The following is a 26,404-nucleotide window of genomic DNA, read 5'->3' as shown; positions in this document are numbered from 1 at the left end:
GCCGATGGTGAGGGCAAGGTAGGTGGAGCTGTGGGTGCCCCTCTGTTCTCCCATCGTTGCAGGGTGTTTATCACGTCCTGAAGGGCGGTCCCGTTCCGAAGGATCTGGTCGTTCTGCCCGCGGACACGCTCCTCCAGTGACTCAGGTGCTGCTGCTGCTCCTGCTGATTCCATCGGGATGTGTGATTCTGTCAGAAGGTGCTGTGTGTAGATGTGGTGCAGGAAATCAAGCGCAGGACGCAGAAGAGCAAAAGAGCCTTGAGACAAGCGATTACGCACACAGGCGTAAACCAAACATGAAAATACAAACGCGCACAACAAGTGCGAAAAACCTCTCCAAAACAGAGGAGGAACGAAGCACAGTCTGCTCGACAGTAAGCGCAATCACACATACCACATGACTAACAAAACGAGAACTTATAGGACAAACTAATGAATGCTAAACGATAACAGGTGTACAACATTAAGACAAAACCAAACAAACATAGAAACATACAACGGTGGCAGCTAGTACTCCGGGGACGACGACCGCCGAAGCCTGCCCGAGCAAGGAAGAGAGGCAGCCTCGGCCGAAACCGTGACAACATTAAGAAACTTCTTCTGTATGAATTTCAGTACTTCAGCATAATGTTTCCTACAGGTTTCCTCATGGTTCTATTTGAAGTCACATTCTCAAATTGTTCCGAGAACGTTAAGAAAACTGATGTTTTAAAAAATATATACATTCCATTCTCAGAATCAACAAAACTCTCTCTGTCCTCTATCTTGTTAAGTGTGTACAGATGTGTTGGCTGTGCCCACTAATTGGTCACACCTGATCTTAGTGAGTGCTTGTTTCCTTATCTAAAGGGTCTGTTTGAATAAACTAAAATGAACAGCTTTGTATGCATAAAACATGGGATGCAAGCTCCATCCTGGTGGCGGAGTTGACTAATTCCATGGATAGAGAACAGAAGGTTAGAATCTCACTGATGCCGAGTCACAATAGAAAATATGTGTTTGAATGATTAATGCCTAAGGAAATGTATTTCCATGTGTCCTATCTGTGCTTGTAGTTCAAAAAAGTTTACCCAAAATAAGCTACCAGTATTATTAACAGTCTTATTGAAACATTCATTGAAAGTTTTAAGGAAGTTATTCAAAAACCTCCTAATAACCTATAATTTCTGTTCTCAGGGCGTTAATAAAACCTCCCAGGAAACTTTCAGAGAACCAATAGTAAAACATTCTCAGAACCTCCCTCCAACCTATAAATGAAAGTTACGAGAACAGGCAAAATTTCCACTTCCGTTCTCAGAAGGTTTAAAAAAAACTTTCAGTTTAACCAGTCAGGATATTATAGCTTTGTTCCCAGAACAAATGGGAAACCAAAAATGTGCGTTCCCTCAGCTTCGAAGGACCCAAATGTGCTAGCTGTGTATGTACTATGTGTATGTTATTGTATATACAGTGGTGAAAAAAGTATTTAGTCAGCCACCAATTGTGCAAGTTCTCCCACTTAAAAAGATGAGAGAGGCCTGTAATTTTCATCATAGGTACACGTCAACTATGACAGACAAATTGAGAATTTTTTTTCCAGAAAATCACATTGTAGGATTTTTTATGAATTTATTTGCAAATTATGGTGGAAAATAAGTATTTGGTCACCTACAAACAAGCAAGATTTCTGGCTCTCACAGACCTGTAACTTCTTCTTTAAGAGGCTCCTCGGTACTCCACTCGTTACCTGTATTAATGGCACCTGTTTGAACTTGTTATCAGTATAAAATACACCTGTCCACAACCTCAAACAGTCACACTCCAAACTCCACTATGGCCAAGACCAAAGAGCTGTCAAAGGACACCAGAAACAAAATTGTAGACCTGCACCAGGCTGGGAAGACTGAATCTGCAATAGGTAAGCAGCTTGGTTTGAAGAAATCAACTGTGGGAGCAATTATTAGGAAATGGAAGACATACAAGACCACTGATAATCTCCCTCGATCTGGGGCTCCATGCAAGATCTCACCCTGTGGGGTCAAAATGATCACAAGAACGGTGAGCAAAAATCCCAGAACCACACGGGGGGACCTAGTGAATGACCTGCAGAGAGCTGGGACCAATGTAACAAAGCCTACCATCAGTAACACACTACGCCGCCAGGGACTCAAAATCCTGCAGTGCTAGACGTGTCCCCCTCCTTAAGCCAGTACATGTCCAGGCCCGTCTGAAGTTTGCTAGAGTGCATTTGGATGATCCAGAAGAGGATTGGGAGAATGTCATATGGTCAGATGAAACCAAAATATAACTTTTTGGTACAAACTCAACTCGTCGTGTTTGGAGGACAAAGAATGCTGAGTTGCATCCAAAGAACACCATACCTACTGTGAAGCATGGGGGTGGAAACATCATGCTTTGGGGCTGTTTTTCTGCAAAGGGACCAGGACGACTGATCCGTGTAAAGGAAAGAATGAATGGGGCCATGTATCGTGAGATTTTGAGTGAAAACCTCCTTCCATCAGCAAGGGCATTGAAGATGAAACGTGGCTGGGTCTTTCAGCATGACAATGATCCCAAACACACCGCCCGGGCAACGAAGGAGTGGCTTCGTAAGAAGCATTTCAAGGTCCTGGAGTGGCCTAGCCAGTCTCCAGATCTCAACCCCATAGAAAATCTTTGGAGGGAGTTGAAAGTCCGTGTTGCCCAGCGACAGCCCCAAAACATCACTGCTCTAGAGGAGATCTGCATGGAGGAATGGGTCAAAATACCAGCAACAGTGTGTGAAAACCTTGTGAAGACTTACAGAAAACGTTTGACCTGTGTCATTGCCAACAAAGGGTATATAACAAAGTATTGAGAAACTTTTGTTATTGACCAAATACTTATTTTCCACCATGATTTGCAAATAAATTCATTAAAAATCCTACAATGTGATTTTCTAGATTTTTCTTTCTCATTTTGTCTGTCATAATTGACGTGTACCTATGATGAAAATTACAGGCCTCTCTCATCTTTTTAAGTGGGAGAACTTGCACAATTGGTGGCTGACTAAATACTTTTTTTCCCCACTGTACTGTGTCCTATGTCTTGTTTTTTATGATTCTGCTGGAAGAGCTATTTCCTTTTGGGGATACTACTATCTGAAAGTAGTGTTTGGTACAATGCACATGTTATGAACTCCCTCTGAATATCTGAGGTTCATCTGAGTTTTTCCTCTGGTCATTGAAAACAACAAAAGCATGGGTGATTTTTCCATGAAACCTCAATCTGTACCCCTCTTTCTTCACACAGATTCTGGGCAGTCTGTAATATGGTTATTTCATCCTGATGAGACTGTGCATCCCTGTCTTCATGAATAAGCACAGTAGTGGAGTGGAGAGGGATGGATACCAAGAAACCAGACACCACACAATGATATTTGTAATACAGTAAACTCCTAATGAATACTATTGACAGTCACAAATGCATCCAAATGTAAATAAAATGCAGGCTATAATTTGGAGTGGTGAAGATGGTATATCATACACTACAGTTGAGGAACAATGGGAAAGGAATTCTGCTTTGAAAGTTGATAAACTTGTAACCCCAGTTTTGAGAAAATGGCCCTTAAATGTTTTGGTACACCTACTGGAGAACTCTCCTTTGTCTACACCAGGGGTGTCAAACGTACGGCCATTTTTTTTTTTAAGTATAAAAATGTTTTGCAATTTTTCAATAAAATAAACTGCTGTTCCAATTGCGTCCACTGGATGGCGCAATAGCAATTGTGTTAAGCAAGCAAACTGTTTATACCGGGGCAGAGCAAGTAGGTCAAGCACGTGCAGCCAATGAGCTACTTTGTTTTGCCCGCAATATTTATTACGGCTTCTACTTTTAACATTATGTGCTTTGGCACCCTCATTGCCCCAATATGTCTCTGTCAAAAAAGAGAAAAGTGGACGCAGAGTGCAGAGTGTTCCAAGAAAAATGGTCATCCTATTTAATCACGGAATTGAATGGGAAAGCTGTATGTTTGGTGTGTTCAGAGCATGTTGCAGTGCTGAAAGAATATAACCTTCGTCGCCACTATGTGAGTCTTCATGCCGACAAATATGACAACTTTCAAGAACAGCGGAGATGAGAGAAGGTGAATGAACTGTTGGCGGGTCTGAAGAAACAGCAGTCTGTGTTTACTCACAGCCGAGACATCAGTGACGCTGCAGTGAAAGCTAGCTACCTCATTGCTAATGAAATCGCAGTGGCTTCAAAACCATTTAGTGAGGGTGAATTTGTAAAAACATGCATGATGAAGGCAGCGGATATTGTGTGCCCTGAAAAGCGGCAGGCTTTTGCACATATCAGCCTGACAAGAAACACAGTTGCAGACAGGATTTCCGATCTTTCAGTGGATTTGGACAGCCAGTTGAAGCAAAAAGTAAAGTCATTTATTGCGTTTTCGGTTGCAATTGATGAAAGCACGGACATTACAGATGTTGCACAACTGGCCATTTTTTCATCCGCGGAGTTGATGACACATTGACCGTCACCGAGGAGTTCGTGGAGTTGGTGCCGATGACAGATACAATGACAGCAGCTGATATTTTTACCGCACTTGTCGGCGCGCTGGACAGGGTCGGAGTGGACTGGTCCCACGCTGTCAGCCTGGCTACAGATGGTGCGCCCTCAATGATCGGGAAAAAAGCAGGCGTTGTGACAAAGTTCAGAGAGAAAGTGCAATCTGCAAATGGAGGACGTGATTTTTTGACTTTTCACTGTATTTTGCACCAGGAGGCTTTGTGTTGCAAGTCATTAAAGATGGATAACGTCATGAAGGTGGTCATCCAAACTGTTAATTTCATCCGATCCAGAAGCCTGAATCACCGTCAGTTTGACAGCCTTCTCAGAGAGAAAGACCATATCTATGGGCTGCCATACCACACTGAGGTAAGATGGTTAAGCCGAGGTGCTGTGCTGAGGTGTTTCTTTGATTTACGAGAAGAAATTGAACAGTTCATGGAAGAAAAGGGCAAACCAGTGTTAGAATTTCATTCCGCAGAATGGATGCCGGACCTTGCATTTATGGTGGATGTTACAGAGCACCTGAATAACTTGAACAAACAGCTGCAAGGGCGCAACAAAGTTGTCACGTAGTATTATGACAGCATACGTTCTTTCAAGTTGAAGCTGTCATTGTGGGAGACGCAACTTGCCGGTGGTGATGCAGCTCACTTCCCCTGTCTGAAAAATGTGTGTGCGACCCAACATGTGGCAGACATGAAGCGGTTCAAAGATAAAATAACTGGACTGTTTCGGGAGTTTGAGCAACGCTTTCAGATTTATGTTTATATGTTTTTATGTTGATGTGCTATTGTTTTTAATTGTTTTTATTTTATTTGTATATTTAACCTATTCTTGACTCTGTGGTTCTTGCACTTGTTTGGGGAACAGGATTTCATTATTTGTATCTACATTTCTGCCTGAGAAATGACACCCTGATATAGTTCTGTGATCTGTGAAACAGTTATGTGAATCACTGAGGCATTGTGTGTTTGTGTGTTTTTTCTTTAGAATTTTCAAATAAACTTGAGGTGTTTTATGATTAATAGTGATGTTGTGCTTGTACTATTTTGGACACACTGTCCTCAGGCTCCAGCTTTATGTTTTATGTTGATAGTATTAAAACAAAGAAAACAATCTGAAGTTGTTGTTTTTAAGTTATATATACCATGATTTTACCAGTCCGGCCCACTTGGGAATAGATTTTCCTCCATGTGGCCCCTGAGCTAAAATGAGTTTGACACCCCTGGTCTACACCCATTCAGCATGGTTCACACCCTCTTAAGCCTTAGCCCCACCCATCTCTTTAAGGATTCACATGTGAGGCCATTTGCTAAACAGTGAGTACGGTAGTGTACTAAACAACCAAAGATTTCAAGACTTAAGGCTGGGTTATACTACAACTATCAACATGTCTGTATACAGTTGTCGCAGTGACATCATGAACATTCTATTGTCGTCCGTTATCAAACTTGTCGTTGTCGTTATGAAAAAGTATAAACACAAAAAAGACAGGCTGCATGACATCAGCAGCCCGATTGTCCAAAATAGCATAACTGGTGTATTTTAACACCAATAAACCCAACGGTTTCAAAAACAATTTAGTATATGTCAATCTAACAAACCAGGCATCTAAAAGCAACTTCCTAATCACTGATTTGGTTAGTTTCTAGCTTGTTAGCTAGCTAGCTAACGCTAAGTTCAAAGAGTTAATGTCTTAACTTTAGCGAATTTGTATGAATTATTACAGGAAAATAAACTCACAACAAGATCCTTAATTACAAGTTTATGGCAAGCTAATTACAGAAAATAGCTCAAGGTTGTGAGTGTGATGAAATAAATGCAGGGCATTCTCCCAGAGAATTTTAGAACTTGGACACTGTCTTGTTGGCCTAATGTTATATCCTAATTTGACTTTGGTGCAGGTCATGTTTTTCTTCACATTACCATCTCTGTTAAACACACACTATATCAAATAAAATCAAAGTTTATTTGTCACATGGTCCTCTGTAGCTCAGCTGGTAGAGCACGGCGCTTGTAACGCCAAGGTAGTGGGTTCGATCCCCGGGACCACCCATACACAAAAATGTATGCACGCATGACTGTAAGTCGCTTTGGATAAAAGCGTCTGCTAAATGGCATATTATATATTATTATTACATGCACAGGATACAGAAGGTGTAAACGGTACATTGAAACGGTTACTTGCATAGTGGAGTCTTTTGTTTAGACATGTAGCTAGCTAGCTAGCTAGCTAAACAATGAACCATAATCCCAACTCATAACGTTACTACCCTACATGAATCTACAGGTAGCTAAAGCTAACCAACTAGGTTCAATGTTAGCTAGCTAGCTAACATTAGGCCATAACTAGCAATGTAAATGGCTCTGAGATACAAATAATATTACTACACAGATCATACATGTAACGTTAGCTAGCGAGCAAGCCAGCCAGCTAACATTATCTAGCTAGCTAACAGTATGCTTTAACTTGAAACTTGCAATGAAGATGTAATCCAGCCTTCTGTGTGTTCTCTTTTCTGACTCCCTCCACATTATTGCAATCAAACGCCTGAATTCTCTCTATTTCCTTAGCTATCATACTCTGCCGGGCATTCCACTGATTTCAAAACTCGGTCCTCAAGAAAGTGGAAAGCATTAGCAACACTTTGGCAGTTCTTCGTGATATCTTTAAAAAAAGCTGCGTTAGAAAGTATTACCCACATATACTGAGCAGCTCATGTTATAGACAGAAGCGTGCTACATGGCAGACCAATCCGAACTCATCTCTCGGCATGTCCAGCCCATCCATTATCTCAGCCAATCATGGCTAACGGGAAGGTTCCTGTCTTTTTCCGTGGCTAAACCAACTAGGCTCATAATTTAACAATTGTATTTGTATTGCTAAATGTCTGCTAAATGACTAAAATGTAAAATGTAAATGTTTCCTAAAAAAAGTCACATATATAGTCTTGTCAGTGCAAGATGCGGTCACTGCAGTTAGTCTGGGTAATCATTTAATTAACTATTTAGCAGCTTTTTGGCTATTTAGCAGTCTTGTGGCTTGGGGGTAGAAGCTGTCTCGGAGCCTGTTGGTCCGAGAGCTGATATTAGGCTACTTATTTTTTGATAAGTACAACTTTAACTTTAACTATTGTGACCGATGGGATTAAATGGGTTAAATCAATGCATGCAACAAGAGAATAATCAGACCACATGCCAGGCTGCGATAGGACAACATGTTACCTCACCATACAACAATACCCCAACTAACAGATGTCACATGGTTTTCGGACATGGTGTATAAAACATTAGCAGGTATAGTAGGAAAGAACGTACTGAGAACTGCCTCACCCCATTGTAAACAGATGAGACCTGTCCCTCGCAACGAAGCCATTATCATCATCATCCGTCCCAATACAGCCAGTAGATGGATTGTGTCGATTCAGATTTCTCTGCCTGTGTCGGTGGTTGTTGGTCATATTTCGTTTTATTAAATTTTTATTTTCGGTACTATGCCAACATGCTGTCCAGTCCTACGCCTTTTATCAATTAGATTTGCTCACCTCCTGCGTCCCTCTCTCCTCCGTCCTCTCTCTCGCCTCTTGAAAAAGGTCCAGGTTAATCAAAGAGAGTCCGCTAGGAGAGTGAACTTGGATGGACTGCTTACTTGAAATGAGACGTCCATTTGCGTGTCATTAGGTCAATGACGTTTACAGGGGTGGACCCAAAATAAATGTGGAAAGTGATCAAAACAAATGAAGTTAGTTGTGCAAGACATTTTGTAGATAAAACAATAAGTAAAATAATTTACTAAAACTGGTTACAAATGACGGAGTCACCCATGATTCATCAAATTATATTTTGAAGGAGGAATCAAAGTACTTTAAGCATATGTTTTCGTTTCAGTCTCCTCCATCTCCTCTAACTGAAGCTGATTGTAGAGATTTGTTTTCTATTGATAATGTAAAATTAACAGCAATACAGAAAGACTCATGTGAAGGTGAAATTACAGAGGAGGAACTTCTGGATGCAATTAAAGACTTTAAGTCCAGGAAAACTCTGTGGTTGGATGGCATACCAGTCGAGGTATACCAAATCTTTTTTGATATACTCAGAGGACCGTTATTAGCATGTTTTAACCACTCCTATGTAAATTGTAGATTATCAGACACTCAAGAAGAAGGTCTGATTTCATTACTACTGAAACAGGATACAAGTGGAAAATACAAAGATCCAGTCCATTAAGAAAATTGGAGGCCCCTTACACTTCAGTGTTGTGATGCAAAAATTCTAGCAAAATGTATAGCTCAAATGTATAGAACACTATGAAAAATCTGGGATACCAGGCCTGCTATTCATAGCAGACTTCGAAAAGGCATTTGATAAAGTATGACTGGGGTTTATATATAAATGTCTGGAGCATTTCAATTTTGGAGAATCTCTTATAAAATGGGTTAAGATCATGTATAGTAACCCTAGGTGTAAAATAGTAAATAATGGCTATTTCTCAGAAAGTTTTAAACTGTCAAGAGGAGTGAAACAAGGTTGTCCACTATCGGCATATCTATTTATTATGGCCATCGAGATGTTAGCTATTAAAATCAGATCCTACAATAAAATCAAAGGATTAGAAATCCAGGGCTTAAAAACAAAAGTGTCATTGTACGCTGATGATTCATGTTTTCTTTTAAATCCACAACTTGAATCCCTCCACAGCCTCATAGAGGATCTAGATACATTTTCTAACCTCTCTGGATTACAACCAAATTATGATACATGTACTATATTACGTATTGGATCAATAAAAAATAAAAATGTTACATTACCATGTAGTTGACCAATAAAATGGTCTGATGGTGATGTGGATATACTCGGAATACATATCCCAAATGAAATAAATGATCTCACTCCAATAAATTTAAATAGAACGTTAGCAAAAATAGATAATATCTTGCTACCTTGGAAAGGTAAATACCTGTCAATTTGTGGAAAAATCACCTTGATTAACTCTTTAGCATTATGCCAGTTTACCTATTTGCTTATGGTCTTGCCTACGCCCAGCGAACAGTTTTTAAAATTATATGTGAAAAAATATTCCATTTTATTTGGAACGGCAAGCCAGACAAAATTAAACGGGCCTATATATATAATGAATATGAATTCGGAGGACAGAAATGATTAACTATTAAAGCATTAGACCTATCACTAAAAGCTTCAATCATACAAAAGTTATACTTAAATCCGAACTGGTTCTCTAGCAAATTAGTAAGATTGTCTCACCCAATGTTCAAGAATGGCCTTTTTCCCTTTATTCAGATTACAACCTCACACTTTCAGTTATTTGAAAAGGAAATGATCTCCCAAATATCACTATTTCTAAAACAAGCCATAGAAAGTTGGTTGCAATTTCAATTTAATCCTCCAGAAACGACAGAACAAATAATGCAACACATAGTGTGGTTAAACTCAAATATACTAATTGATAAAAAAACAATTTTTTTGACAAAATGTTTAAAAAAGGTATAATCTTCGTAAATAATATCATCGGTAGCACTGGTGGAGTTGTGTCGCACATGCAGCTAACAAAAACATATGGAAATGTCTGCTCTACCCAAAATTACAACCAAATAATTGCAGCATTCCCGCAAAAATGGAAGAGGAAAGTGGAAGGGGGAAAATGTAAGGAACTTGTCTGTCGGCCTTGCATTAAAGAACATAATTGGTTAAAGAAAACTGTGATAGTATACCAGTTTCTTTTAAGGACCAAAGGATTGACAGCCGTCCCATATAGATTGCAAAATAGTTGGAAAGAGATTTTTGACGTACCGATCCCATGGCATAGTGTTTATGAACTGATACACAAAACGATGCCGGATTCAAAACTTACAATTTATCAACTTAAATGATTATATAAAATTCTTGCAACCAATAGTATGTTATTTATATGGGGGATACAATCTTCCCAGCTCAAAAGATTTAGCTGCGAAGAGACAGAATCATTAGATCATTTATTTTGGTACTGTCCATTTGTAGCTTGTTTTTGGACACAGGTCCAGGAATGGCTAAAGGATTGCAATATTTACCTGGAGCTAACCCTGCAGATAGCATTACTGGGTGATCTGAAAAGTCATAGTCAATCGATCAATAATATAATAATGCTTTTAGCAAAAATATTTATTTTCAATTTACAATCTGTAGAAACAATGAGAATAGAAAGGTTCAGAACTTTTGTAAAACATCACAGTACAGTTGAAAAATATATGGCAAATAGAAATCCAATATGGATGGTGTTAAGAGATAGATGGGTGGTGTTGAATGGAGTTGAAGGATGGGACTAATAACAACTAACAACAACTAATAACAACAAGATAACTTATAATGTAAGCATACTGTGTCCATAATAAATATATAGGTTATAGGTTGAGAGCTTTTGTGAAAGAGCACAGTTAGAAAGATATGACATATAGAAGCAAACCGGATGGACATCATGAAAATGATCGGAGAGGTTGAGGGTAGAGGAAGTTCAGGAGTAAAAACAAACAAAATAGAATTATTGTAAAATTGCCTGTGTCCATAAAATACATATAGTATGTATAAGCTGGATGTAGAGGACTAAGCATTGTTGTTCACTAGTTTACTCCAATTAGGGAAGGGGTGGTGGGGTTGGAAAGTAATTGTCACGGTTTCGGCCGAGGCTGCCTCTCTTCCTTGCTCGGGCAGGCTTCGGCGTTCGTCGTCTCCGGAATACTAGCTGCCACCGTTGTATGTTTCTATGTTCGTTTGGTCTTGTCTGGTATTGTACACCTGTTGTCGTTTAGTGTCATTAGTGTCCTATAAGTTCTCGTTGTGTTTGTCAGGTGTTGTGTGTGATTGTTTTCACTGTCATGCATTTGCGCCTTCATACACGGTTTGCTCGGTTGAGCTGTTCTCCTCTGTTTAGGAGAGTTTATTCGCACATGTTTAGTGCGCCCGTTTGTTTTACGCCTGCGTGCGGAGTTCTCGCCTCAGGGCTTTTCTTCGTGTTTCAGTTTGTGCATTTACTAAAGTCTTTTGGACTTATTTCCTGCGTCCTGCGCCTGATTCCAACACCACACCCACCTACAGCAAACACTGACAGAATCACACACCATTAGAATGGAATCAGCAGGAGCTGCAGCAGCAAAGGAGACGTTGGAGGACAGGGTCCGGGAGCAGAATGACCAGATCCTGCGGATCGGGACCGCCCTGCAGGAAGTGATCACCACCCTCCAACGCTGGGAGACCCGAGGGACACCCCCAACGCCACCTTCCCTGCCATCACCATCGGCAAGTCAGCCCATTCCCGCTCCGGAACCCAGAGGAGTTCGACTCTCGCTCCCGAGGGCCTACGATGGGACCGCTGCCGGGTGTCAGGGCTTCCTTCTCCAGGTGGAGCTTTACCTGGCCACCGTGCACCCGGCGCCCTCGGGACACGAGAGCGTGTCCGCCCTTATCTCCTGCCTTTCCGGCAAGGCGTTAGAATGGGCCAACGCCGAGTGGAGGAGGATAGACGCTACCACCATCACTTACGCTGAGTTCTCCCGCCGCTTCAGGGCGGTGTTTGACCATCCACCGGAGGGGAAAGCGGCGGGGGAGCGTCTGTTCTGCCTCCGGCAGGGGAAGAGGAGTGCCCAGGAGTTCGTGTTGGAATTCCGTACTCTAGCGGCGGATGCAGGGTGGAATGAGCGGGCCCTCATCGATCACTACCGCTGTAGTCTACGTGAGGACGTCCGTCGGGAGCTGGCCTGTCGGGACACCAGCCTCTCTTTCGACCAGTTAGTCGACATGTCCATCAGGCTGGACACCCTGCTGGCTACCCGCGGACGTCCCGAGGGAGGTCCGTCCATTTCACCCTCCAGCGTCTCCGAGCCGAGCCCCATGGAGCTCGGGGGTGCTGGTGCTAGAGAGAGGAGGGGTCAGAATACGAGGGGGTCCATCTCCTGCACCAACTGTGGTCGGGGAGGACACACCGCGGCTAGGTGCAGGGGATGGCCTCCTAGGGGAGAAGACGACAGGCCCCGCACTGGGGAGTCCTTCCAGGTGAGTAGGCGCCCCACTCACCCAGAGCTTTCTGTTGCGCACTTCTGTATACCTGTGCGTTTTCCACAGGTAGCACCTCATTCCCAGCATAAGGCGCTGGTAGATTCAGGCGCGGCTGGGAATTTTGTTGATAGGAAATGTTTTTTAGACTTAGGGATTCCCCTTCTTCCTGTTGACGTCCCCTTCCCCGTTCATGCCCTAGATAGCCGTCCGTTGGGATCGGGCTTGATCAGAGAGGTCATGGCGCCACTTAGGATGTGTGCGCAGGGGGGTCATCAGGAGATGATCCAGCTATTTCTGATCGACTCGCCTGCGTATCCGGTGGTGCTGGGCATGCCCTGGTTGAGTACCCATAACCCGTCTATTTCGTGGCAGGAGAGGGCTCTGATGGAGTGGTCTGCCCAGTGTGTGGGTCGATGTTTAGGCGTTTCCGTAGGGGCTACCTCGGTGGAGAGTCCAAACCAGGTGCCCGCATTGCACGTTCCCCCTGAGTATGGGGATTTGGCTATTGTGTTCAGTAAGTCGAGGGCGATGCAGTTGCCTCCCCATAGGCAGGGAGATTGTGCGATAGACCTCCAGGCAGGAGCTGCGCTCCCACGGAGCCATGTGTATCCTCTGTCTCAGGAGGAGAAGAGAGCTATGGAAACTTACATAGACGAATCTCTGAGACAAGGATACATACGGCCCTCCACTTCCCCTGCGTCCTCGAGTTTCTTTTTTGTGAAGAAAAAGGATGGTGGGTTACGCCCGTGCATTGATTACCATAGTCTCAATCAGATCACGGTGAAGTACAGTTATCCACTCCCGCTGATTGCGACCATGACGGAGTCATTGCACGGGGCGCGTTTCTTCACTAAATTAGATCTCAGGAGCGCGTACAACTTGGTGCGCATTAGGGGGGGCGATGAATGGAAGACAGCCTTTAGTACCACCTCGGGCCATTACGAGTATCTGGTCATGCCATACGGGTTGATGAACGCTCCTTCAGTTTTCCAATCATTCGTGGATGAGATCTTCAGGGACATGCAGGGGCAGGGGGTGGTTGTGTACATAGATGACATTCTCGTCTACTCGTCTACCCGAGTCGAGCATGTGGCACTGGTGCGCCGAGTGTTGCGGAGGCTGTTGGAGCACGACCTGTATGTCAAGGCAGAGAAGTGTCTGTTTTTCCAGGAGTCGGTCTCCTTTTTGGGTTATCAGTTGTCTGCGTCAGGGGTGAAGATGGAGGTAGACCGGGTGTCAGCCGTGCGTAATTGACAAACGCCAACCACTGTGAAGGAGGTGCAGCAGTTTTTGGGGTTTGCGAATTACTACCGGAGGTTTATTCGGGGTTTTGGACAGGTGACAGCTCCCATAACGTCTCTTTTGAAGGGGGGTCCGGTGCGTCTGCAGTGGTCAGCCGAGGCGGACAGGGCCTTTGGGAGGCTGAAGGACCTGTTTACCTCGGCTCCGGTGCTGGCGCATCCGGATCCCTCTTTACCATTTCAGGTAGAGGTGGACACGTCAGAGGCCGGTATAGGAGCCGTGCTTTCGCAACGGTCCGGCACGCCACCTAAACTCCGCCCCTGTGCTTTTTATTCCAAGAAGCTCAGTCCGGCGGAGCGAAATTATGACGTAGGGGACAGGGAGCTGCTAGCCGTGGTACAGGCCCTAAAGGTGTGGAGGCACTGGCTTGAGGGGGCTCAACACCCTTTCCTCATTTTGACGGACCACCGTAACCTGGAGTACATCCGGGCAGCTAGGAGACTAAACCCTCGCCAGGCGCGGTGGAATATGTTTTTGACCCGGTTCGTATTTAAGATCACGTACATCCCTGGGTCACAGAACGGTAAGGCAGACGCGCTGTCTCGGCTGTATGACACGGAGGAGAGGTCCGTGGAGCCCACTCCCATACTGCCGGAGTCTTGTCTGGTGGCACCGGTAGTGTGGGAGGTCGATGCTGAACTCGAGCGGGCGTTGCGCACCGACCCTAGTCCACCTCAATGCCCGGAGGGTCGGAAGTACGTTCCGCTCGAGGTTCGGGATCGATTGATCTATTGGGCTCACACTCACCCTCCTCTGGACATCCTGGTATCGGCCGGACAGTGCACTGCCTTAGTGCTAAGTACTGGTGGCCCACGTTGGCGAGGGATGTGCGGGTTTATGTCTCCTCCTGCTCGGTGTGCACCCAGTGTAAGGCGCCTAGACATCTGCCTAGGGGTAAGTTACTACCCCTGCCCGTTCCACAACGACCATGGTCTCACCTCTCGGTGGATTTCATCACTGACCTTCCTCCCTCACAGGGGAGTACTACTATACTGGTCGTTGTGGACCGGTTCTCTAAGGCCTGTCGTTTGCTCCCTATGCCGGGCCTTCCTACTGCCCTTCAGACCGCCGAAGCGCTATTCACCCATACTGCCAGGACCGGCCGGAGGAGTGGGCACGGTACGTTCCCTGGGCAGAAATGGCCCAGAATTCCCTACGCCATTCCTCCACTAACCTAACCCCTTTCCAATGTGTGTTAGGTTACCAGCCGGTTCTGGCACCTTGGCAGCAGAGCCAGATCGAGGCTCCTGCGGTGGATGAGTGGGTGCGGCGCTCGGAGGAGACGTGGAACGCTGCACACGTCCACCTGCAGCGGGCCCTCCGTCGTCAAAAGGCGAGCGCCGATCTCCACCGCAGTGAGGGACCGGTGTACGCACCTGGTGATCGAGTCTGGCTCTCTACCAGAAACCTGCCCCTCCGCCTGCCCTGTCGGAAACTGGGTCGGTGGTTTGTGGGGCCATTTAAAGTCCTGAGAAGATTGAACGAGGTGTGTTACAGATTACAACTACCTGTTGAGTATAAATGTATTAACCCCTCGTTCCATGTGTCTCTTCTCAGGCCGGTGGTAGCTGGCCCACTCCAAGAAAATGAGATCAGGGAGACTCCTCCGCCCCCATTGGACATCGAGGGGGCACCGGCGTACTCCGTGCGGTCCATCTTGGATTCGAGACGTCGGATGGGGGGTCTCCAATATCTGGTGGAGTGGGAGGGGTACGGCCCGGAGGAACGGTGCTGGGTGCCGAGGGGAGACATTTTGGACCCGTCTCTCCTGACGGAATTCCATCGTAGTCACCCGACGCGCCCTGCTCCGCGTCCTCCTGGTCGTCCCCGAGGCCGGAGTCGGCGCACGTCTGGAGCCGCCTGTCAAGGGGGGGCTACTGTCACGGTTTCGGCCGAGGCTGCCTCTCTTCCTTGCTCGGGCAGGCTTCGGCGTTCGTCATCTCCGGAATACTAGCTGCCACCGTTGTATGTTTCTATGTTCGTTTGGTCTTGTCTGGTATTGTACACCTGTTGTCGTTTAGTGTCATTAGTGTCCTATAAGTTCTCGTTGTGTTTGTCAGGTGTTGTGTGTGATTGTTTTCACTGTCGTGCATTTTCGCCTTCATATACGGTTTGCTCGGTTGAGCTGTTCTCCTCTGTTTAGGAGAGTTTATTCGCACATGTTTAGTGCGCCCGTTTGTTTTACGCCTGCGTGCGGAGTTCTCGCCTCAGGGCTTTTCTTCGTGTTTCAGTTTGTGCATTTACTAAAGTATTTTGGACTTATTTCCTGCGTCCTGCGCCTGATTCCAACACCACACCCACCTACAGCAAACACTGACAGTAATAAAGGGAAATATATTTAAAAAAGGAAATGTATATGTATGTGTATATATGTATGTATATATGTATGTGTATGTATGTATGTATGTATGTATGTATGTATGTATATATATATATATATATATATATATATATATATATATATATATATATATATATATATATTTGCGAGAGAAAAAAAAGATATGGGGGATTGGATGTGATGCAGACAATAGGCCCTTTTCACGATGACGTCAACTAACTTCCGCCTTTCCGCGTAGCAGGTTAACTTCACTTCCGTTCGCCCGTTACCTGAGACTTCTCTTCTGAGGTACGTTTAAGTTAAATTAGTAAAGTTAAGAGTAATAATGTTTACGTATATGCAATGGTTTGTAACTTGCTAACGTTATTGTTAATTCATAATTGTTCACTGCCTTAGTTACTTAAAAGTGGGCTAACGTTAGCTAACAACAACTTAGTACCAGATACCGATAACGTTAAAAGGTAGCGTTACATTGCTGCCTGGCTGTAATGTAACAAGTTTACTTAGCTAGCTATCTAACCCTTTGTTAGGCAGTTAGTTTATTCATGAATGTATAGTAACTCACCTATTCAAATACTGTTGTGCATGATAGCTAGATAAATATTGATTCCTGGTCAAAGCTGAATGTTAATTTAGCTGTTTCTTTTCTCCCGGTGTCTGTATCGCAACAGTATCCCATCCAACACCGAAGCATGGCACAATCTTCGAGAAGATGCTATTGCAGTGTACCATTTTGTTCAAACAACAAACAGAAATTCCCGTATCTTCCCGTAAAAATCTCCTCAGCTCAGCAGGGAGGACACTCTTAAGACCCAGGCCATCGCCCGGCTGAGGATTTTAGTCGAGAGGGCCATACGGAGGGTGAAGGAGTACCATATCTGGGATGGGCTTGTTCCTCTTTCCACAGTGGGTTCAGTGAATCAGCTGTGGGCCATCTGCTGCCTCATGTCGAACTATCAGGGACCTCTTGACATTAAAGGAGACAAACCAGTCTGATGTTTTTGTCAACTGGAAGTTGTATATTTCCTGAGTAAGCTAGATGGGCTGTAAATAGAAGTACTTTTATATTACTGTATTGTATGTACAAAAAAATGTAAATATGAATTAACTTTGTTGGTAATTTAATTGATCTAATGTTATACTGTATGTTTTTGTTAAGGGTAATAACTTTTTCATAGCTATTAATGAACCTAATGTGATATATTGTAAAAATATCCAACTATTAACCATGTTATGTGCTTATGTGTCATGGCACTGATGGAACTATTAAATATATGTTTGCAAGCAACTGCTTCCAATCCTTTTTGATTTTGGTAAGAGCATTTACAACATCGCAATCCTTTTCAAAATTTGTATTTCAATACATAGATATACAGTATATAACACAATTAAGTTCATTTGCAGTTAAAGAAAAACATGTCGACATTTACATCACAATCCTTTTCAAAATGTGTGTTTCAGTACATAGGAGATATACAGTATATGACAAGTTAATTTGCAGTTAAAGAAAAAAATGTCAAAGGTTCACCTTCCACATTTACCTTAACACTATTTACACATAAAATTCTGCCTTATGTTTTATAACTTAAGAAGACATCCATGTAGATGTTATAATAGAAATGATCAAGCTTCTGTTGCATTGAGTGGATAATCTCCTCATCCCTAAAGATTCTCTCAACTGTGAAGTCAGTGCGGGTATCTGTAATGAAGTCACACCACTGAAGTCCGCTTAAGGCGAGTTGGCCTTGAACCTGATAGTAGTATTTGTGGCTCTTCTTAAGGCAGGCCTGGCCTTTAACTGTGATCAGGTGTTTAACTTGGGTAACATTTTCAACATCGCAACTCTTAACCTCAGCAAGACCAAATGGTGGTGCTTCTGTTGGGCAGAAGACTTTAGCATCCGGGCTGGCTGCAAGGTGAGGTGAATCAGGGTGGATGATGACCCCGCATTGTTTCAGAGAGACATCACAAAAATCAGAATATTGCCTCAGTATCTCAGGTTCCAGATCCAACCCTCTTCTCATAGCAGCTGTCTGAGGAGTTCCTCTCAGAATGCGGGTTGCCAAAGCCTTGGCAGACAACTCCCCACGAACATGGCATATTTCACGGAATCTGCTGGCTGTCAGTCGGGGTTTGCGTACCTGGCTCCACAGCTGGCATTCTGACTGCATTCTTGTTTCTGCTTCAATAGCAGCAGACATCTCCTCTGACACAATCAGGCTGTCCAAATGACATTGTTGTATGTAGTTGGGCTCAAAATCAATGGGAAATTTAAAGTTGTAACCTTCAATAGGCAACTGAGGAAACTCACTGGCACCAGGGTGTTTAATAATATCTCTACTTAATTCTAGAGGGCACTGGTAAGAAAGCACAGACCCAAATGGCACAGGGCCAAATTTAGAGTCCACCAAATTAAGGCCCTCAAGCCCGTGCAGCAATTTGCAAATCCCTGGTTGTGGACGGATGTCTTTCAGTTTCTCAGCACTGGCCATGACGTGAGGATCCGGAATAGGCCCTGGCATGAAAGTGAGATATGTCAAGTTTAGATTTCATTAAATGCCACCTTATCTTTTTCACTAAAAAAGACAACCACACTCATCCAGTCTCGTACATGCTTCTAATACAAATAAAAAAATATCCACTGAAAGTCTATATAAAAAGTAACAAATAATAATCACTTTTATGTTTGTATTATTTTAGAAATGCACTAAAGTCTTTGTGCTCTAGTACAGGCGGGGGCTCATTCAGACTCACCATCATAGGCTCGGTACAGTGTGCACTTCACACCAGCTCTGACACTTGTTTTTTTCTTAGCCGCTGGTTTACACACCGCCATATCATTGGTGGCCTCTGGTACAATTCCCTGTGATATAATAATGATGAACAATACATTGTCAAAAGTCAATACAAACTGCAAAGTTCTGCATCAGTGTAACAAATAATGTCTGACCTGTGTCCTAGGCCGGTGCCAGGTCTGCAGTGCGCTGGTGCATGACAGAGGCAATGGCACTGTCTTAAAGCCCATGGTAACATAGTGAGCACTTTGAAAAAGAAGTGCTACTATGTGATCACATAGTGCTTTCCCAGCAGAGCAGGAACATGACATGTGATTGAGTACCACAGGAACCTCTGCAGAGTCTAGTGTAACCTGTTCATAGAGACATAACAATTAGTGCTGTACTTACAAAACATTTTTTCTGCGTTTCATTATAAACTACTGTACACAATTTTCAAAACCCAATTTCTTTTTTTAATTAAGAAAAATTGGCTGTTCTGAAACCTTTGACAAGTAGTGCCAACACTTATCGAAAATTTGAACATTTTGAGTTATCACAGAATCTTTCCCAGTCTTTATTGCCGTCAACAACCCACATCGGTTTGTAAGAATTTCGTTGTGTATTAAGTTTAATGATACAAAATCAGAGCTCAGACTGAGAAACAAACTGATCCACAGTGGAACATTGTGGAATCATTCTTATTAAATCTGCAACCGCAGCAAAACACAACAAAAAGAAAACTTATCTATCTTAACCTATCTTATCATAATGTTAGAGAACTGTTTATCTGAGAAACCTGAAGCCGATGAGCCTCCTCATTTTTCTTCATGGACCTGTAACATCGCCCTCTCACTGTCACCTCACCGTTAACTACACTTGAGACTGTTTCAATACAGTGATTGGGAGAAAGGGCGCAGCATTAGCCATTAATACATTACTGACTCTTATCTTACGGTCGATACAAACAGCAGTAATATTAAAAAGAGGCTGCAAAACAGAAACTCGTCAGCTCATAACCTTCGCTAGCATAGGGCTAATTTAAGCTAAATAAAGATAAACACGTACCTTCATAATCAAACAGGTAACCTTCAACGAAGAACTTGTAGCCTTTATCAAGCTTCGATCTTGAAGTAAGGGACCACTTGTCAGCAAGTCGTTCTACGTCGTTAAGTCGTATTGGTGGCAGATGTGAAAGGGACTGGGTGAACTCCATAATGATGTGCTACTAGCTAAGCGTTCCTAAGCGACACCGGATGTAAACATAACCTGCATCGCGGCAGAACGGAAGTTGTCTGACGTCACGTGAAAAGGGCCTATTACATTGATGGAAGTTACAATCTATCAGTATGAAAAATGTATGCACACACTAACTGTAAGTCGCTCTGGATAAGAGCGTCTGCTAAATGACTAAAAAGTAAATGTAAATCTGCAATATTAAAGCTGATCTACCCCCTACATAAAAAAAAATATATATATTAAAAAATTAAAACAATAAGTATGTGTGCATGTTTTCCTCCTCTGACAAAACAAAAGCTGATTCAAAAGGGGTGTGGCAGATTTCAAAACTATTCTGCTGTAGGATCACTTGCATAGCACACACCCCTGTCATGCCAAATAGTGTCCCCTGCCAAATCGTGTCGCTAGGGCTGTTGCTAGAACTTGCAAAATTCTGACCGGATTACGTAATGAACCAAATCGTCCGTTGCTATGTGGTTGCTTGGCTCTATTTCACCTCATAAACGCTCTCTCAGTCCGCGCAAAATTATTACCTCAGAATTGCTCTCCAAGGACGGTGTTTATGACAGTGACAACCAGCTGACTACCTGCTGCTTCAGTGGACCGAAAAGACTGGAAAGAGAACACTCTTTCTTTACCATATATTTGTCTTTATATAAGAACGTATTGTTAAATAGGAATACATAATTGAAGCTGTTTTTAGATTGATGTTATATTGACATTGCTAGATACTTATTTACCTCAGCCTGCCTAGTCAGCTAGGTAGCCAGACAGTTTTATTTAGCTAACGTTATCTAGCTAGCAAACTGTTATTGTACATTTCTGTTTGTATGTAGCTTGCACTTTAATGGCATCCCTCGAGGAGATTTTATTTTATCTTTCCAACCAGGTGAAGTACTATGAAGGCACCACTGATCTCGACAAGAGGCGCAACACTCGTAGGAGGGCAGAGAAATTCACAATTCAGGGTAACGTTAGGCAGTTAATTTCTATTACTGTTAGATAACTGGAAGGATTTATGTACAACCATTTAACAACCATTTTCCATCTAACTAGCTAGTTGGTCATCTACATGTCGCTAGCTATACATTTAGTTATATGTCTGTCATATTGAGATATCTAGCTATAAGTTAACCCTGATCAATCAAATGGATAGGTGTAAGCAATTATGGTAACTCCAACTGCCCTTAACTAGATGTCTTTGCTTGACAGAGAGAGACCAATACAGAGAGACAGACGAAGAAATTGAGAGAGATGGAGAGAGAGAGAGAGAGAAACAGAAAGAGAAAGACAGCAGTGCAAATTTACTTAGACTTTAGTATTTCAACAACTCTTCTCTTCCAACTTGTTAGGCAATCATATGTACCTATGGGGGAAGGATGGCCAGCCACACAGGAGGGTGATTTTCACTAAGGAGGAGGAGGAGGCCGTGCTGACGGAGATGCATGCTGGACATTTCGGAGTGAAGCGCATGATTGCCAAAATCAACCTACGCTTCTTCTGGTGTGGGATTGTCAAAGATGTGGACAGCTGGGCAAGTGAAATAACCTTTTGTTTATCAATACATGCTATTATATCTGAAATGATTATGATTTCAATGAATGTCATATCAGAGCACACACAGTGTTTCAATTTGTCACTTTGTGCTTATAGGTCAGTACCTGTCTCGCCTGCCAGAAGTTTGAGAGGGTGAAGACTGTGGTGCCAGAGTTGAAGCCAATCAATGTTGTTTCACCATGGCACATGATCGGTAAGTGTGTCACAATTCAAATTTTGCATTGATAAGTTATTTTGTAATGGTTGCTTTATTTGACCCCAGCAGAGTTCAGTATTATAAAATGTTTGTGTCAGTATCCTTACAAATATGAAAACTGCATACTGTATGACACAGATACAGAATAAAGTAATCTTCTCTCTAACACTTTAAATGTTAGGGATGGACCTCATCGGACCCTTCATGAAATCCAGGAATGGCAACCGCTGGTGTCTGACGGCGACCGATTACTTCACCAAGTGGATGGAGGCAATACCCATTAAGGTCAGTAAAGGAAGAGAATGTGCTTAACTCTAAATTCCCTTCTGTAACCCATTAAAAAGGGTGCTTGGAACCAAATATCGATTTTCATGTTGTATAATACCCATCAAGGACAAGACTGGCGAGGCCACCTCCAAGGCGATGATGGACATCTTCAACACCCACGGTGCTCCTGAGGTCATCTTGAGTGACCGAGGTCGTGAACTCTGGAACAAGGTAATAATATTATAGGCTATATTCTGTCACCAACTATAAAATAGCCAAGTTTATTTACTGATGTGCGATTTTCTTTAGACCAACAAAGCCTTGTTTGAGGACTGGGGGGTGAAGCACTGGGTCTCCGCTGCATATCATCCACAGACCAACGGTTTGTTTTTGTATTTTTACCATTTGTTTTTATAGTTTTTTCATGGTACAGACAAATTTCAATATCTTACATTGTCAATAGATATCCCTTTCCTACCCCCTCCTCCAGGTTTGGATGAACGGACCAACCAGACACTCAAGACTGCCATGGGCAAGTCTCTTGACGGGTACTAGAAACGGTGGGAGGAAAACCTGAAGGTAATTCTCTTTGCCCACAACAGCAGTGTCCAGGCCTCCATCAAGTACTCGCCCTATCGCCTGCTATACGGACAGGAGCCGCAGCTGTTGACTGAGGTAAACAAAGCAATCGTATATACAATTATATCAAATTATTGCATATACTGAAGTCATTCAAATTTGTGATTGACTTAATGTGTTATTGTTTGTCTATTGCTATTTTTGAATAACATACTTTCAGATCACTGAAACTCCACCTGATGTGGTGGAAGTTGTCGAACCAGATCAGACTGACTTTGAGGACTTTGTTCAGGCATGGGCTGAGAAGGACGCTGGGGTCATCATCCATTAAGGTGAATATAAAAATCTCAGATAATAACTATTTGAATTTGCACACAAAATAACCTGAAGCTAGTTTAAGTTTTCCTAACACTGCCATTTATCTCTTTGTCTTCATAAGGGTTACCTCAGTGGAAGCCAACAATCTTCTCCAGTTGGACGGTCGACCACTGACAGCCCTGACGCCCTACACTTCGGTAAAGCCTGTGAAAGAAAGTATGTTAAACTTTGGTTGACATTTGAGAAAGCAAGAAATGGTAGTTATGCTGAGCTCATAAAAATGTACCTCTTCAATTTACAGTTGAAGTCGGAAGTTTAAATACACATTAGCCAAATATTCCCTGTTTTAGGTCAGTTAGGATCACCACTTTATTTTAAGAATGTGAAATGTCAGAATAATAGTAGAGAGAATGATTTATTTAAGCTTTTATTTATTTCATCACATTCCCAGTGGGTCAGAAGTTTACGACTTGCCAAAACTATAGTTTGTTAACAAGAAATGTGTGGAGTGGTTGAAAAACGAGTTTGAATGACTCCAACCTAAGTGTATGTAAACTTCCTCTCCAAATGACTTTAGGACCATCGACTGTCCGAGCCACCCAGGAGGTATCCCGTCAACCAGAGAGGGAGTTCAGATCAGTCTGATTCTCTGTGCTCTGAGTCGGAAGGGGACCAGCTTGAGGTAGGCTATACTTTCAAAAACGGTTGAAAAGTACATATCTCCCCTTCATAACACTGCACTAATCCATCAAATGTTCTCACAGGTGGCTTGTGTCGGACTGGAGGAACAGGGGCAGGTAAGTCCAGTCACTGGACTAGAAGACACTAGTGAGGTTCTCATCACTAGTGTCCAACAGGGGCAGGTAAGGCCAGCTGCTCTCTGTGGCCGGATGGAGGACCTTCGGGGGGGTCATTCTTCCGTCACACTCCTGGTTAGACAATTTTACAATTGATCATGTTCAAGCTCTTTTGCAGGTGCAGCATCCAGAAGTAGGAGGCCTCCTCGCGGTGGGCAGCATCACCATGCTGTCAGCAGTACCAACACTGGCCCAGGGGTTTGTCCAAATAGTCAATCTCAAGGCTAACCACTGGGTCACGGTAAGTAACCTTCACTGCCAGGTAGGTACTGTTAAGGTGTATGACTCCAGTGGTCATGACACCACCCCATTGAAATGTAATTTTTATAGTTGAAATAAATACTTATTTTGTTGAGCTTAGAATGTATATTTAAGGGAATTTAATAAGGGAAAAGATTTGTTTTGGGGATTTTCTAAATACTTTCAATATTATTAATTTCAATGTCTGCACAAAGGAGCAAAGGATCCCAATTTCAAACTCCAAAAAAGTGTTTAAAATTCTACAAACTGGCAATAATGGATGAAAAATAGGGGTAGGGTTGAAGAGAATCGAAGGACCATGAATGTAATAAGAAACCTTAGGTACTGGCTTAAGGCCGATAGCAGAATATCCGGATGAGGCGGATGTCCAGGTTAATGGGAGTTTAATTGAAGAAGATGTCCACATTAATTGCAATTCATCTGATCACTCTTCATAACATTCTGGAGTAAATGCAAATTCCCATCATAAAAACTGAGGCAGCAGACCTTTGAATCTTGGTCCACTGACCTTTCATAGGAGGGCATAAAAATGTTTATCCTAGGCTTCCCTGAATTCCTGTGTGCGTGTGTGTGTGTTTGTGTGTGTGTCTTTGTGTCTGTGTGTGTCTCTGTGTTTGTCTGTGTCTGTGTCTGTGGGTGTATGGCTTTGTGCATTTCTCTGTCTGTCTACCGGTCTCAACTTTTTGAGTTCTTGTATTAAATACAACCACTAGATGGAAACATTGGCTTTTGAATGATGAACCAAGAGCCTCTGGTTGCGTCTGTGCTCCTTCCATGTACTGTAGTCTGTAAAGACCATAGAGATGGGTTGGTCAATCTTTTGCACAGTGGGTCTGTCTAACTTCGGTTTTTAGCATTAAATGTTCATTATTTGGCTAATAATAGGGCCCTAAGGAAAAAAAAATGGGCCGGTGTGGGGTCCTCAAGATAAAAAATGGGCTGGTGTGTTAAAAATGCCAGGGCCGATTTCTGGTTCCAATCCGTCCCTGGTTACGATCTCTATACATATCTATGGTAAATACTTTCTCTCCCTGCATCTGAGTTTGTCATCAGACAGAGCTCACTCTACTCTATTAACTGATAGACAGTTCCCTGAGCCCCGTACCCCCTGAATGTCCCCATCGTCCCCTGTCTGCATGGAAACAGACACAGCAGGACCATAGTGAGGTATGCTCCCTATCTGTCCCTCTCCCTCAGCATTGAAACATCAGCAAAGCCATGGTTAAAGTCATCAGAGCTCACGCTAAGCTCGGTTAGGGTACAGTATTGTTCCCTGGGGTGCAAAAATATTACACTCTCTACTACCAGTTGATATTGACAGTTGTTGACAGCATCCCAAGTTTCCCTCAGTTGACTGTGTTCAAATCTTCATATGAACGACGCAACGCGGAGTAACTGGAGTAACTGAATACAGCCCTTAGTCGTGGTGGTTCTCTGACAAATGGTTTTAGTGAATACTTTTAATTATCTGATTATTATATAATTATTTCATTTTATATGTATTATATTATATCCAGTTTTTATTATTTATTTTGGATCCAGCGACGCAGATAGCCACAGTGCTGGGACCGCTAGATTTGTCCCTGGATCCTATTAGTAGCCTATTTGGCTAGCAAGCGAAATGGCTGAATTGAGTAAAGTGTGTTCTCCTGCTTCTACACATAGCAGTGAAAACTCCCTTGACTCTATCGCCGACCAAAAGGCCATGAAATGCATTTTATGTGACATGTTCACAGTCATCCCAGTGAAGGACTTTTCTGAAAACTTCACCTGTGTCAAATGGCACAAACTAAATGCTGCCAAGAAGAGGATCATTACTTTACTTGAGGAAATTAAACATCTGGATGAGCGTCTAATTTTGAATTAGGACGCCTCACGTTTAACCGCATTTGTTGATGCCTCTTTTCAAAGAGACGACTGTAATGGAATGTTTACGGAACTTGAGCATTTCCCTACCTTACGGCCTTCTGAACCAAGCCAAAAGTCGGATGCTATCAGCTCTACCCCTGGTGGGCATGAATGGAGTGTGATTGGATCAAGGAGGAGGAAGAGACCCGAACCCCAGCATTCCGTTTTTTTTCTCTCAGCGTTGTGATATTAAACTCTCAAATCGTTTTGAGCCAAATCGTTGTCTT

General features: G+C 43.0%; 1 protein-coding gene across 1 annotated transcript; it reads right to left on the bottom strand.

Moving 5' to 3' along the window:
* Window positions 1-17,792: 17,792 nt before the first annotated feature.
* On the bottom strand, window positions 17,793-19,284 carry LOC311133419 (uncharacterized protein; the record flags this gene model as incomplete). Its single annotated transcript, XM_084166912.1, has 3 exons — window positions 19,172-19,284; window positions 18,976-19,084; window positions 17,793-18,736 (listed from the first exon to the last, which is right to left on the bottom strand). The coding sequence occupies exons 1-3, from the start codon at window positions 19,244-19,246 to the stop codon at window positions 17,793-17,795; spliced, it is 1,128 nt and encodes a 375-aa protein (XP_084023038.1). The 5' UTR covers window positions 19,247-19,284.
* Window positions 19,285-26,404: the final 7,120 nt, after the last annotated feature.

This window comes from Coregonus lavaretus (assembly GCF_964263955.1).
Source record: "Coregonus lavaretus genome assembly, chromosome: 8".
NCBI lineage: Eukaryota > Metazoa > Chordata > Actinopteri > Salmoniformes > Salmonidae > Coregonus > Coregonus lavaretus.
Note: the sequence above shows the minus strand (reverse complement) of the source record. Positions and strands in the feature narration are given on the sequence as shown.